This window comes from Chrysemys picta, chromosome 3, assembly GCF_011386835.1.
Source record: "Chrysemys picta bellii isolate R12L10 chromosome 3, ASM1138683v2, whole genome shotgun sequence".
Classification (NCBI taxonomy): Eukaryota; Metazoa; Chordata; order Testudines; family Emydidae; genus Chrysemys; species Chrysemys picta.
Genome location: NC_088793.1, coordinates 99,236,875 through 99,253,043, shown reverse-complemented (window position 1 = coordinate 99,253,043; position 16,169 = coordinate 99,236,875). Strand labels below are relative to the sequence as shown.

The following is a 16,169-nucleotide window of genomic DNA, read 5'->3' as shown; positions in this document are numbered from 1 at the left end:
CAGTGAACCTGAGACCTGGTCCATAAAAGCTGAACATCCTAAGTGGGTTCTCTGGCCTTGTGAGGTTTCTATGATATTCAGTTTCCACAGAAACTGCCCCCACAAGTGAACCTAGCGGAGGGTGGGAAGGCATAGTAAGTTGGGTTTGTGGCCAGTCCCTGCAAACAGACTCTGCAAGGTTTGGTTCATGAGGCCCTCATCAGCTGACTTCTATAGGGTCCATTCATTCCTAGTTTCAAACACCTACAACTCCCTGGTACCACACAAGAGCAGGAGTGGGATTCAAGATATCTGAGTTTTATTCCTAGTTCTGCCACAGTTTTTTGAGTGACTGCGAGTAAGGGTATGTCTATGTGGCAATTAAAAACCGGCAGGGGGCTCATGTCAGCTGACTGGGTTTGCTGAGATGGGGCTAATGTGGGCTGTTGAACTGAGGTGTAGACATTTAGGCTCAGGCTGGGGTCTGGGACCCCATGAGGGGGACAGTCCCAGTGCTAGGGCTCCAGCTCAAGTCCAAAAGTCTATGTTGCAATTAAACCGCCCCTCAGTCTGAGCCTGAATCAACTGACACAGGCCAGCCACAGAGTTTTGAATTGCAGTGTAGACATACCCATAGTCTTTATAACCCTTCAATACCTCAGTCTCCTCATCTACAGTAAGGGGATAACAATACTTATCTTACAGTACTGTTACAATTCTAAATTAATGAATGCTTGTGAAGGACTTGAGACACTCACATAGGAAGTGCTTCTGAAGTGCTACGTAGTACTGGTATATTATTAAATCCTGGTAGGGTTACTCAACCCTTCTTTTTTCTGAGACAAACAATTATTTTTACGCAGCTTACTGTGTGATAGTCCTTTGTGTGGGACTGTGCATTAATGGGTTGTCACCTAGAGGTAGCTGCATTTCAATTATCCTCAATCTATGGTACGTACTGTATATTGTAAAGTGCTCTAGAATCCTTTATAATGAAAGATGCTATAAACAGTAACTAATACCTAGTTGGCCTAACTCTATTCTTGTTAAATTCAATAGTAAAGCTCCCATTGTCTTCAGTAGGTTGGAGCAAAGGTAGGCCAACGCTAAGTGGTTTTGAAAATCCCATCCTATGCATGCAGTATGCAATTGATATCTTGTGTTGTTTGCAAAAACAGAAAATATTTTCTTCATCCTTTTATCCAAAGTAAATACGTGACAGACTAACCAACCTCCAGCGTGCATCCTTTGGTTATGCCAACAAAATCAGGGCTGCTCAGTATATTATATGGTGTTCGTGAAATTTCAATATCTTTGAGGCAGCCTGCATATTTCTTTAAGTTCACTTCAGGCCTGTAAAAAAATAAAATTAAAAACATAGCGCTTGTCACATGAGTTAACATGCAACATGTTTTCTATGCCCACAACAGGGACTTTATCAATCAGACCCACACACTCTTGCATTCATATGCACAAAGATACTTTACTGAATTTTTTTTTAAGCCCAGGCACACGTCTAAATGGGTGAGCATTGTGTGCGCACACACAAAGTACATCCTGCTTTCCATCGCCCATCAGCACACAGTACAGTCTGGCTACCATCATCCATCAGAGGTGTAAAAGGATGTTTTTCTCTTCCCCCAACAAGAACAGTCTTTGGCTTTACTCCTTTTTTTTTTTTTTTTTTTAAAAGGAGTGCTGTCACCTTTGACATTTAAATGCAGTAAACTATTAAATCAGTAGGTAGCTATCCTCCAGGCAAAGCCAAAAGATGCAGGCTGGAAATCATAACAGGGAAAGACCTTGACTGGAAGACAAAGTTTTCTTCCATATGTACACTAGATCTTGATGGAAGAGGGACTTTTTTGTAACTTGAAGAAGTTTAGGATGAAACATTTGCTAAAAACTGCAAGAATATTTCATTCTGAGTCTTGGATTTTTCTGACTAAAATAGCTTTCTTGTTTTGGGAAGCCATTATGCTCTCATGGGCTGATACTCATTACTTACGCATCCCTCATGTTTTCCAAATACCATTCTATAAAAGCCATAGTATTATTTCAGCCTTTCCCAGCCAGTTAACTCTCTCTTCCCCACAAATCACTTGGATTTTGATCTGGATCCTCACTATACAGCCAAATCATGAAAGGTATCCTAATGTAGTTGAAAAACTCCTGTACTAGGGTTTGCATAGTCTTTCAATGCCAGGAGAAATGACAAACATGCTGAGCATTCCACCATAACTACCATGCTAGCGTGGAAGTAATTCAGAGACCACAGTTCTAAGGGCACTAAATCAAGCCCCAGGACTCGTGGCCAAGTCTGCCCTTTATTATAGTCATTAGCCACCAATCTAGCAAGAATGAACTGCTCCATAATCCCCAGTTTGGCTGAAACTGCTCCCCAGCTATTCAAGCCATGGAGACTAAATCCAAAAGGAGAAGCAGTACCTGTAGCTAATTCACTGATACTGTAGTTAATTCACCTGGAGTGAAGAATTCACTAATAATTCATGTTATTACAGTCTTTGGAGATAACAACAAACATCTACTGGGACATGGGGACAACCTGACCAACCAACCAAAAGAAAAAGTATGTTTTTAGAAAATAAGGAACTAAAATGGGGGAATTAAAACTGAAAACCAGGGCATTAAATTCAGGGCATAAAAAACTATTTAGTATGATTTTCAAGGCCATTAATTACAAAATAACTTGATAAAAACAGATAATTTCAAATACATATTTTGGAATTGAAAGCCATTCTTTGCATTATAGCCATCTCAGAAAGCACAGCACAGATTCTGACAATTCTGCATCCTTTATGTAAATTAGACTAACCCTCTGGTTTACTAAAATAATCCAAACTCTGCTTTATTCAGTTATAGTCTGTGCCTCTTTAGACATTTAACTTTCCAGCAGCAGAACTGTTTTGCAATCTCATTGCCAGCAATTACTTGCAGTTGCCCAAACACCACCAGATTATACAAATACCCACATGCATGTCTCTGCCATCCAAACAGCATTTCCACATTCCCACCCTTTTTCACTGACATCTCCATTTTCAGACTTCTAACTAGAGTTATGTGAGTAAGGTTCCCCTGAAGTAAGGCGGCTTCCGAGGAAACATGTATGGCTTTGTTCTAATCACTGGGGTTTGTTAATTTGGGGATTGCATGTTTCTGACTCAAAACCAGGTATTAACTTGGAGGTCTGGGCAAAATTGAATTCACACCTGAAAAGTCAAAGCAAAATTCCAGAACACAAACCCACCCAAACTGAAACACACATGCACAAAGGATGTCACAATCCCCCATTGGATCAAACTGGCAAGTTTCACACAGATCTGCTGCTAACCTTCCTGCCATTTTTAGGAATTAAATCATTGTCTTGGAGAACAGCACTTCCGGTCCCTGAACTTGTTGAGCCACTAAATTGCCCTATGCTGAGCAGAAATCGCCTGCTTTCTTTAACTAGGATCTTGATCGAATTAAAAAAAAACCCAACAAAACAACCTACAGCAGACACAAGCAGCTATGTGAAGAGGCGAGAAAGGTATTTGGGTATGTGTGTGCCCAGCGTGCAACAAGAGAGTGTTAAGCACTTAGGAGCAGCTTTGCCTGTTGCAGCAGGAGCAACTTGCTCAATTAACAGCCCCAGGGGAACAGCTGGTGTAAATGCTACCCACAGCTCCTGCACTGCCACCTGAACCAAGCTGCACTTACTCAACACATGCAAGTCATGCAGATATTTAATTATTTTTACCTTGCTTTCATACTAGGATAAAAGAGATGGAAAAAACAAGTTTATTTTTAATTACATTCATTGTAGAAAATGATATTCATTATCAAGATTCAGAACATTTCAGACTGAAATAGATCTAGATCTCCCAGTGAAAACAAAATGCTGGTTGGTGAGAGTCTTTTAATTTAAATAAATATACAACTGGCCTTAATAGGCTAGCACAATTAACGGTGTTATTCCCCTCCACACATTCTCCCGTTAAAGGTCATATAGATCAGTAAATTATTTTATTATATGTTGCTACAATTAGTCATCAGTAAAATAAAATCAGAAAAGTAACTGGAAGGAGATGGTTCTGAGACTGATACAGCCTGGCATTTACAAAGTCACAGGTATCTCGATGTCCGCTGCTTGCAGCAGCTCAAATGATCTTTATTTTTGATAGTAATTTACTGTAACATGCATCTTGCACCAGGTCACAACTGATGAATCACAGCTGCAGGCACAATGGTTCCCACAGTTTCAAATAGCTAGGGTGTTCTTGGTTTCCTAAGCAACCACAAAGGATATGCCTAGGAGTCATTTCTTAGTATAATTTGGCACACGCCAGTGTGACTTCACAATTACATAATCTAATGTGAGACTTCATGAGGGAAACAGCTTGGTTTTTTTATTACAAGGTAAACTGATATCAGAGGTACTGTAAATTAAACGTAATAAATTAACAAATATGCCTGTTCTCCCTTTGGTTGTGAAACAGCCCACTAAACTACAGCTATGCTTCCTGGTGCACAAGGTGACTTTATGACTGTCATTATGAAATGTAAATGAAGTTGACACAGATTAATAGGCTTGTTTTTGTTATAGTTCATCTGCTCATTGTAGCTCAGATTTTTTGTGTTGCAGAAATTGCTGAGCATTCATTGAACCCTAACAAGATTTTTCAGATTATTTAAAAGCCCCCTGTTAAATTCCAGCATCTCATATCCCATTTCTTAAATACTTAAGTATAGTGAAAAGAACATGCAATATATTTTATACATAATGAAATTTACTGTGGAGGAGTTTTGCCTGAGTAAGCAGTTCAGGATTGGACTCAGAAAAAATAAAATGAAATGAAATTAACCACATTTCATTGCATTTAAATATATTGCATGATATTTTAAATCTATTCAATATAAATTCTTGAGCACAAGGAATTTTATCTTAATGAAGAGTTCAAGAATGGAACTTCTGTCTTCAAATAGAATTTAAATAAGTACAACATGCCATAAATTTTATGTAACACATATTGAAAGTATAGTAGGCAATGATCCTGCAAAGACTTATGCAATCATTTAATGTTAAGCAAATGAGTAGTTTCTGACTTTAATGAGATACTGATGTTTGTAAAGTTAAACATGTACTTAAGTCATTGCAGGACTTGGGCTTTATTCTGATCTATAGGTTTGGAGCTGCAAATTCCATGCTTATAGGAAGCAAAGAAATGTACGGAGAAAGAGAAGCTCAATTACATCATTATGGTTCCATACACAGCATCAGGAGCCTTTACTGTAGTATAATCACAGCTCACAGTGTATTTCAAATGGAGCAGTGAACAATTCGAGCCATCTTAAGGTGTGAGCTGGCACTTGTAGAGGAAATATCACTCAAGAGTATCAATGTCAGGTACCTTTGGTCCTGCATTGGGAATGGAATTCACCATTCTCCTGGCAAGTAAACTTGAGGAGAAATAGGTACATATAATAAACTTATATTATCTGCTCTTCCGATAGGCAAAGATATTGTATTAAGTCCAATTACCTCAGGTTTCTGAGAGTTGGCAATCCACCAAAATATATTTTCTCATCAGCTTTCAAGTTGAGACCAAAATGGCTTCCTGTAGAAGATGTTGCTATGATCTCTTCCTGATTAGTGTCTATGTCTACAATTGATACATTGGCTGGAAAAGATTAAGAAGTTGAAAATCAGACATGAACAATATATTACCCAGTGGAAAAAAACAGAATGAAAATTATTTTTTTTTTTGGAGTGTAGGAAGTGGGATAGTAACTTGCAGGTCAGATACTAGATTTCCAAATCATAAACTAGCCAGGTGGAGGAAAAAAACATTTTTCTCTGTTGTCATAACAATCTGAAAAATGCCATAGTAATCTTGTATGCTTTATTTTTAAATATGTTCTATCCCCAGCCCTAACTGGTTTGTCTTCAGTGTCAGTAGTTAATTCAGTGAAGAGTTCAGGACAAGATCAAGAATGGGGAGATCATTTCACATCTACTTTGCTGGTTTGAATCCAATGCAGGACACAAGTAAGCAAAAGCTTTTACCATATGCTAGTTGCTGAGTGTCATAAGAGTCTCAGTTTAAGTCCTTTTGGACATAGATTTACCTCACAAAACAAACCCCATCTCACACACAATTGCCAGGATTCTCAACCAAGGTCAAACACAGACTGGACATGGAGGCTAAATTCCCCTCTCACCCTTGTAGTTCCTGCTTAGCTTTAGCTTTTGTACAAGTAGAGGCTAAAGAATCTATGGCACTATTTGAAAACATGCTTAGTTTCCACAGTCCGGGTTCCAATGTCATGACACTGTGCAAGTTGTTACTGAATATATAATAGCTGCTGTGTTTATTTACATAATTATTGCACTACCAGTATTTAACTCATTACTTTTTAAAGCACTTTGGGATACCCAGAGTATGAAAAGCATTGTAAAGCCTAAAACCAATTTCTACTCTAACAGAAACCACATAGATTTGTTTTATGAACTTTAAACAACATCAGGGAACTGCATGAAGAAAACATTTTTCACTCAAATGCATTTTAGAATGTAATTTAGCCAGCTGTTAGGCAGAATTATGCCTGAAAATTAAGCTACCGGTTTCAAAAGAAAATCATAAAAGACCTGGTTGACACTGCAATCAGTCATTTCTAACCTAAGCCACCTGCAACCTAAGCAAAATAAGTTGCTAAATCACTTTCTTATAGAACTTTCTAATCCAGCAATATTGTACGTCATCTTCCCTGTGATTAGATGGTTAGCTGTGCTGGATAGGGTAATTAGAGCACTTCTGATGTTATCACTGTAGGAACTCACCTTGTTTTTGGATTCTTGAGAGGGTGAACGATTTCCATTTCCCATCGTTATGGTTTTGGTTGCCAATAGCAGAAGTTGTACCTGAACCTAGATCGTAGCTGACTTTTATATGCCCATCACTGAGCTCTACGCTCATGAAATCTTTCTGTTAATGAGACAGATTAGACATATTGTTTAGACACAATGGAAGACTGGTTCCTGTTCTCTGTGATAAGCAATATTCAACATGAAACAATTGTTTGTTTTGTGAGTGACAATGTACAGGGTTTTTATTTAAGTTGTTAAACTCCTCAGATACTTATTGTCCCTAACTTCAAGTACACTGAAATGTACTGTCAAAGAATTGTTTTCTTTACTTCTTACCTTCTTATGTAGATCACTGGCTAAATTGGTGGGTTGTCCTGCAATTTCCTTCTAGTCAGTGATCTACCCTAAATGGAATTGGGTAGTTCAGTTTGCTATTATTCCTATCAACCACTGGTGCTGATATTTAAATACCCTGAAGTTACAGCATTGGGTGGCTTACTGGAACTGTGGGCAAACAAAGGCTGGTAAGATGCAGGGGGAAATTACTAGCTCACGAAGGAGCTAGAGACTAGGCTAATGGGGAAGGTAGGACTAAATGGGGAATCATTAACCCAGGGGCATAAGACCATCAGAGAAGTTTTAATTTTAGTTCTTGTTTCTCTCATGGCTACTCCTACCAAACCTAGTGTGAGACCACATTTTAATAGAGAAATGCTTTCATGGACTACTTGTGTTCCCATTGTATGGCCCGCCCACCCACCCGCCTACTCACAACTGCAAAACATCCCTAGAGCAACTACCACAGTTGCTTACATGAAAAAGTAATCTTATGAAAACAACGTATTTTTGGCTCTCTTTTAATGCAGTTCAGTGACTGGAAATAGGCCAGCACAATGTGATCAGCCAATGGCACATGCCCACCAGTAAGTGTTTTGCAAAGGTTCAAGAAACACAGTTCTGAAAGCTCCTGTACTGAAGATCACAACCCATATTACAAGGATAAAGTGGGCTGGATTCTGTTCTCAGTTAGGATGTTGTAAATTTGGAGCAGCTGTACTGGAATTCACTGGAACTACTCCAGATTTAATGTACACTCTCAGTGTAAATGAGATCAAGATTTGGCCAGCTGTCTTTAGGAATAACTCGTCCTGCTGTCCACAGATCCTTGATAATACAGACAAATGAATAAGTTAAACAACCTTAGTAAACAAATGTCTGAAATTATCCATTTCAGCTGTAGTGTCAGAACATTAACTAATTTTTTTTAAAGAAATGCCAGCATCACATTCTGTTGGCTGCTCCATACATCGTTTCCCTATCCTGCTGCTCACATTGGGCACAAACTACTACTCTTAATTTGTATACAAAGCATTCTGTACTCAGTCCTTTCTTGTGCCTATTCATTTCCCATGCACTATATTTTAAGCCACAAAAAATTAACCATCACTGGGGGGAGGCAGCGGGGGGGTGGGGAGGGAATCAAATAATTCTGCTAATTTGAGCATTTCTAAATTTGAAGTAAAATCTTGGCCCCACTAAAGTAATTGACTTCCATGAGGCCAGGATTGCACCCTTGACATTTTCCTCACATGAACACACACCACTGCTGCCCCACCATCCCTCACATCCAAACACAAGAAGCTAATGGGTTTTATGGCTTGTGAGTTGTGGAGTCTGAAATGATTTGTATATGATAATATTCAAGCATGCTAGGCAGACTACACAACTCACAAGACACAAAATCCACTAGCTTCAGTACTGAAGTGATAATCAGCATTGTAACAGCACATTTGTTTTTTAATTTCCATTTCTCCTTTTGATTAACAGGTATTCAGTAATTTTAAAGATAGCATGAAACATGATGAGAGGATTTTATTTTTTACCAAGTCATGTGTAGCAAGGTACATCAGCAGAGCACTGGAAGAGAAGGTCTTGAACTTGAACATGACCATAGAAACATTGGGGTTCCAGCGGACTGGGCGGCTCACCAAAGCATAACCATCTCCATCAAACTGAATAGTTCCCTCACTGTCTGGCACCTGTGGGCTATAAAGAAAGAAATTCTTCATATTCCAACCAGTTTTTCTGGCTGCTTTGGGGCAAAAGGGAACCACGGGAATCTGAGGAAAGCCAAATTTTATTCAAACATGTTTTCTGACACCTGAACCCTTAAACTCAGTACACGTGATGTGGAAAGTAGTCTAGGAGAAAGATAGGGGACATGTCTGCCTTGTGTATTTCATGGTCCATATAATTTCATCTTGCATCTTTTATTGTGAAAAGATTCATGACAGCATTATGTAATCTCTCATATTATTATTAAGTGATTTTATTAGGTGTCACATTGACAGCCCTGAAGACTGAAGTCCTCTATTTATTTGCAGATGACATGCAGCACAAGAACAGCAGTGTCAATCTCCCCACACTGTTCTGCCACAGTGCCTTAACTCTGTTAATGTCAGACACCACACGTCTTGAGCCCTGGGCCATGGACTTTTCAGAGCTAGTAAGCTCCAACCTGCCACCCAGTGACTTGCTAAATGTTGTCAGATGAGGAGCTGAACTCCAGTCCTGGAATCTGATTGCTGGGCCTCCTGGTTAGTTCACAGCTTCTATATAAACCATAAACTGGCACAGGCAGCTGTCTGTGAAACTGGGTTCCCTCTGCTTTAGATTGCTTCCCCTGAGATACCGACTTCTACTGCCCGCTGCTGATCTCCTGGTAACCTGACCCTGCCTACCTCCTGACATCTGATTCTTGGTTTGGCCTGTCTTGGACTCTGATCTTCTGGTATTGGACTCGGCCTGACCACCCCCCCCCCCCGCTCCGAACACTTGGTTAGACCGCCCCCACCACGGTCGTGACAGTTAAGAAGAGACCATGTATCAGGGAGAAGATAGTTCAATTTCCCTTGCCATTCAAACAATGGCTTCTCTTCTGAGACTTCCCACAAGAGACACAATTAATGGCAACTTACTATGGTGATGATTTTTGTGATGTGGATTCTTGCCCACTCTTGTCAGACAGACAACCAGTGGCTTTTGGCCACACTAAGTTCATCGAGATTTGAACCAGTGATCTAGAGACAAAGAACTGGCATGCATAGGTCCTCATGCAATGTTTCATTATGCATGCTGTTCCCCCATTTTTACACGTAAAAAAGGACCTTGGATTTAGATTTCTAACTCCCACATAGCCATGTTTAATGGCAAGTTGCTCTCAAGTATATTTTCCAGGAGAGCAATTTTATGTGTTTAATTCAAAGTTTGTATTGTAAGTTTGCACTTGCCTACACATTCCTAAGCCCCAACATTCTTTTTCATTCCTTCTCTTGATTTCCAATCAAACAGTCCAGGATTATCACCAATGTGTTTGAGAAATGAGATTTACTCCATATTGGCCTGATCCAAAGCCCAATAAGGTCAACAGGAGATTTTCCACAACTTCAATATGTTTTGGAGCAAGATTTTACTATGCATGGAACTCTCTACCCATTAGTCTTAACTCTACTGAAGGTATCGCTAACCTCCTTCATGAAATGGGGGACACACACTTCCTCTTGACATTATTATAATCTAATTTTTAATATTCCTTTTAATTCACTGATTTACGTGCAGTAAGCCATATTGTACTTGCTTACTTACAGGGGTGTGGCTGGTGTAGATATTCCTATTTACTCCACAACAGAATGGTGCATGTTCACAGGTTCATAAAGGGTGAGGAACATAAAAAGAAGCCAGTCCATTACCAACCTAATAGCACATCCTTTGCAGTCACCCTTTGTATCCCTGAAATTCCACAGTCCTATGGGCTTGCTGTCCAAGTAAGTTTCACCCATGCAGCCAGTGAAGGTAGTGACTCTTACAGCATCTGATTTCTGCAAACAGGAAAGTACGGAACTTGTTAGAATGCAGCTTGAAGCGATCTGCTATCTTCAAAGCATAATTGTGTAATGGATACAGCAAATACCGAAAGAAACTGGGGATTTTTAATGAAATATCATTCTTAGTCCACAAATTCTTTTTTTAAATAAGTGGCAGGGCATAGATGAGCTAGTGTGGGAAGGCAGTAAGCCTGCAGAGGCAAGATATGTAAGATTAAGGGAAAGGTCTGGCACAGTCATTCTTGGTTCTCTTCCTGATAATTACTACCTTGCCACCTATGGAAGACTCTCTTCAGAGTTTATCAGTGTTTTTCCTTTACAGAGCATGGTAGGGACTGTGTAATCTCCTCCACAATATGTTAAATGTGTTGTTTCCACATTATATTCTGTCCTTGAAAGCCTGGAAAGTAAAGACTGGAAACAAACCAAGCTAGCATAACACTGGTCTACAATTTTTGAGAAGTCGTCTGCTTCAGAGATAAAATGTGCTATTTATTATGTATTTTGATGTGCTGAATTCAAATATGACAATTAAAACAACTGATTGGCTACTGTTTCTAAGATATTTAAGTTTTTACATTTTATGTCTATGTATATTGTGTAGATAGTAGAGTTTTAATCATAAATCGTAAACCTAGGTCTTTTCATGTGTTTATGGTTGCTTTACATGATAATATTTCACATGTCCTGTTTATGTAACACTTTAAAAATCAGCAAAAGGGTTATATAAATAAAATTTATTATGAAACAAAAGGCAAAAAACTATTATGTACATAGTTTAGTCCTATTCAGTGTCTACTCGGCGCTTCTTGGCTTGTCTCTTGTATTCATTAAATGGAGCATCTCGTCACTGTCCAGCAATAGTCTGCAAGCATTGATGGGCTCCATTTGCCGTGATAGCGTTTCTCCATTGTTGCAATGTCCTGGTGAAATTGCTCGCCATGCTCGTCGCTCACTGCTCTGCAGTTCGGTGGAAAAAAATCTAGATGAGAGTGCAAAAAATTTATCTTTAGTGACATGTTGCAACCAAGGCTTTTGTATGCCTTGAGGCGGTTTTCCACCAACAACCTGTAGTTGTCTGCCTTGTTGTTTCCGAGAAAATTTATTGCCACTAACTGGAAGGCTTTCCATGACGTCTTTTCCTTGCCACGCAGTGCATGGTCAAATGCCTCATCTCGAAGAAGTTCACGAATCTGAGGACCGACAAAGACACCTTCCTTTATCTTAGCTTCACATAACCTTGGAAATTTTCTACGGAGGTACTTGAAAGCTGCTTGTGTTTTGTCAATGGCCTTGACAAAGTTCTTCATCAGACCCAGCTTGATGTGTAAGGGTGGTAAGAAAATCTTCCTTGATTCAACAAGTGGTGGATGCTGAACACTTTTCCTCCCAGGCTCCAATGATTGTTGGAGTGGCCAATATTTCTTGATGTAGTGGGAATTGCTTGCACGACTATCCCATTCGCAGAGAAAACAGCAATACTTTGTGTATCCAGTCTGCAGACCAAGCAACAGAGCAACAACCTTCAAATCGCCACAAAGCTGCCACTGATGTTGGTCATAGTTTATGCACCTCAAAAGTGGTTTCATGTTGTCATAGGTTTCCTTCATATGGACTGCATGACCAACTGGAATTGATGGCAAAACATTGCCATTATGCAGTAAAACAGCTTTAAGACTCATCTTCGATGAATCAATGAACAGTCTCCACTCATCTGTATCGTGAATGATGTTGAGGGCTGCCATCACACCATCGTTGTTGTTGCAGGCTACAAGATCACCTTCCATGAAGAAGAATGGGACAAGATCCTTTTGACGGTCACGGAACATGGAAACCCTAACATCACCTGCCAGGAGATTCCATTGCTGTAGTCTGGAGCCCAACAGCTCTGCCTTACTCTTGGGTAGTTCCAAATCCCTGACAAGGTCATTCAGTTCACCTTGTGTTATGAGGTGTGGTTCAGAGGAGGAGGATGGGAGAAAATGTGGGTCCTGTGACATTGATGGTTCAGGACCAGAAGTTTCATCTTCTTCCTCTTCCTCGTCTGACTCAAGTGAGAATGATTCTGGTGCATCAGGAACCGGCAGCCCTTCTCCATGGGGTACTGGGCGTATAGCTGATGGAATGTTTGGATAATGCACAGTCCACTTTTTCTTCTTTGACACACCTTTCCCAACTGGAGGCACCATGTAGAAGTAACAATTGCTGGTATGATCTGTTGGCTCTCTCCAAATCATTGGCACTGCAAAAGGCATAGATTTCCTTTTCCTGTTCAACCACTGGCGAAGATTTGTTGCACAAGTGTTGCAGCATATGTGTGGGGCCCACCTCTTGTCCTGATCTCCAATTTTGCAGCCAAAATAAAGGTGATAGGCTTTCTTAACCATAGTGGTTATACTGCGCTTTTGTGATGCAAAAGTCACTTCACCACAAACCTAGCAGAAGTTATCTGCACTGTTCACACAAGTACGAGGCATCTCTGCTCACTTTGGCTAAACAGAAATGTGTCCCTTTGCAAAATCAAACACTGACAAATAAGAGAGCATGACACTGTATGACTTCTAGAGCGGATATAGGGCAATTTGTTCAGCAGAGTGATGTAAGCTTCATTATGATTGCATCATCCATGACTTCTAGGAATAACATGATGCAATTCATGTCATGTATGACGCAATACCAGCTTCAGATTGCACCATTCGTTGTTTTGCCTAAAAAGCAAGTACTGTCCAAACCCAGTCATAGATTTATTCATAGATCCAGTCAAAGATGTATTTTAGTCATTTCTGGTTTAAATTGAGATCCCTTCCCTTTATAACTCACTTATCCTCCGCCATTCCCAAGTCAAGGGTTGTATATACTGACCCAATAGCATATCTTGAAAACTAGAGCCAATCAACAATTTTAAGCATCATTTTCATTCTCAGTGACCTAGAATTAGTAAAGTTTGACTACATTTATTTCAGAAGCATTTTGGCTGTAGAGCAGTGTAATGAGCATCACTAACCCACTTGGCTAAACCTGGAAAAAAATAATTTAATTTTGGAATTTTAAAAAATTACTCATGACAAAGCAAAATTAAACCCTGAAATATCAAATGCCTACTAGGCTAAGCTAGGCTAACATAAACTGCTTGGGGTCCTGCTCATTTTATCTAACTGAAATTAACATGAGACTATGTTCAGCTAATATATGACAGAGCATAGAAATCTCATCTCAGTTCATTCTTCTAAAATATCTACCAGTAATTTCATTTGAAGTTTTGCTTCAGTATGAGCTGATTTAAAATCTGTGCATTTAGGAATTTGAGACATACAAGCAACTGCTGCTTTCTATGAAGCAGTTAACAATACTAAGAATATTACTCTGCAAGAACATGGAGAAGAACATCTTGAAAACTTTCAAGGAAGAGTCTGATTTGAAAGTGTAAATGTGCTAGTGATATTTCCCGGGGTAATCATAAATGTTTTAATGAGCAACAAGTATGAATTTACTGCTACTTATGAGAACTTCATGATGTCTAAGTAAGACAAATGATAGATGGTTTTTAAAACTGAAAAGGAACATTTTATAAACATTGCAGGGTAGGAAAGTGATATGAAAGAAGCCGAGACACACACACACAAAAAGGGATTTTGTATTATATCCTAGGCCAAATCTGTGACTCTGTCTGATCACCCAGACTGAGACCCCGTGAAATGAAATATTAGATTTGTGAGCAAGAAAGAGCCTTTGAAAGTATCATTGATCTTGATGAATGTCCACATAGTTTCAGCTTTTTATACAAGCTGCTATATGAAAAGCTATACGTTTTTGCAGGACTTCATTTTGTCTAATTAACAACTAAACTTACTTACAGAGGAGGATGCAAAGTTGTTATCACCATGGTCTCACCAACAGAAATTATCCAATAAAAGATATTACATCACCCACCTTGTCTCTCTTATAGAGGAAAATCAAGGTTACAGTATTCTCCTTTATTCACAGACTTAGCTAGAATATAGTACAGTCACTGAAAATGTTGACTTTTCTGACTTTTAAATATAACCTCAAAAACCAACAGCCATGCCAGACTGCTGCTCTTGACCCTGGTTGCCAGGTGAAGGATTGATTTCAAGATAGCCCCACTACCATGAGAAGAAACTAGATCTATTCAAAAACCTTTGTCAAAATCTCATCCTGGGTAGGACTCTATCAGTCAGACAGACTTTGGGGTTTCCACTTCTATGCCTCATGCTAATGAGTGACTGGGACTTTAGAGTCCCCAGTTCAGATAGCACATGCTTTAAGTTAAGTGCTAAATTGCTTCCACTGCACATCTGCCTTATCCCAACCTTCCTAACTTGGAAAAAACCAAACCAAACAATAGCACTTATTTTTCAGTTGTATTTTCAGATTTGAACCCTGTTGAGGGTCAGAACTTTTTAATCTCTCTTGGCTCATCATCTTCAAGATCCCATTAACCTTTTTTCCCCCTGGGATCCTACTTTAGATTTTTAATCGTATCCTTAGTTTATAATGCATCATTTGCAAGTTATTCTTGTTAACTGTTTTGTGGAGCAAACACATTAAGTACATTAGGGAAGGAAAGATTATATATATGACAAGTTAAACTAGTTATGATATCAATAAAGTTTGATATGTTATAGCAATTATTAAAGATTGTATGCAGTTGGAATATTGGGTAACAGATATCCTAGTTAAGTGACAGTAACATACTCTCAAGATACTACTCAGTACATTGCGATCAATAGTTTCCATTAAAAAGTCATGATTGATCAAATAGATATCAGTCTCTTAGATTTATACCTTTTAAATAATCTTTTCTATAAAGAAACACAGCTGACGTTTTACAGCATCGCTGCAGAATTTAATACCAAGTACAAACATTATTTAATTAAATGAACGCTTCTTGCATTGGCAGCCTTTGGCCAGTACTAGGGATTTTTGCTTCTACAAGCTGTATCGGATAACACAGCTGCAGTGAAGACTGTGGCAGCTTTTCCACAACAGCCTTCTGATTCTCCAGACTTTAAAACCTAGGCATCAACTTTTGTTTCAAGCTGGAACATAAATCAAAGGCTCAATCTGGGAGTATATTTTCCCCTCTAGATTTATGCTCAAAAATATATGGGCAGACATTTTAAAATGGTAGAGCTGTACAAATAAAAACAAACTAGTGTGAGTGCTTGACTCACTTGTGCTTTGATAACTCAAAAACAAAATCTGAAATGAACTAAAACCATATCCTGAACTTTAGTTTTTAGTTTTGAGCAGCAGCTTTTAGTGCTGTGGTGTACCACTCTTGGCCGACAGGCCAAATATGCTGGCTGAGGGGCTTCTTGAAGTCTGTTGATGGCTTTTCAGTTCTGACAGAATGTAAACATTGGATTTGTTTTAAATTAAACTTCTTGGTCCAATTCAGGAAAGCACCACTCATT

At 39.1% G+C, this 16,169-nt stretch overlaps 1 protein-coding gene across 7 annotated transcripts in view; it reads right to left on the bottom strand.

Moving 5' to 3' along the window:
• The window catches only part of LAMA2 (laminin subunit alpha 2), a 470,353-nt gene that overhangs the window by 30,174 nt on the left and 424,010 nt on the right, over positions 1–16,169 (bottom strand). For 6 of the 7 annotated variants that reach the window (XM_065588563.1, XM_065588564.1, XM_065588566.1 and 3 more), the window contains 6 exons: positions 10,601–10,725; positions 8,731–8,893; positions 6,821–6,965; positions 5,522–5,660; positions 3,740–3,751; positions 1,212–1,332 (listed from right to left, as the gene is read on the bottom strand). In XM_065588563.1, coding sequence (XP_065444635.1) covers positions 1,212–1,332; positions 3,740–3,751; positions 5,522–5,660; positions 6,821–6,965; positions 8,731–8,893; positions 10,601–10,725 — 705 coding nt within the window. The remainder of the gene's footprint in view (positions 1–1,211; positions 1,333–3,739; positions 3,752–5,521; positions 5,661–6,820; positions 6,966–8,730; positions 8,894–10,600; positions 10,726–16,169) is intronic. The other variant, XM_065588568.1, reaches the window with a different exon arrangement.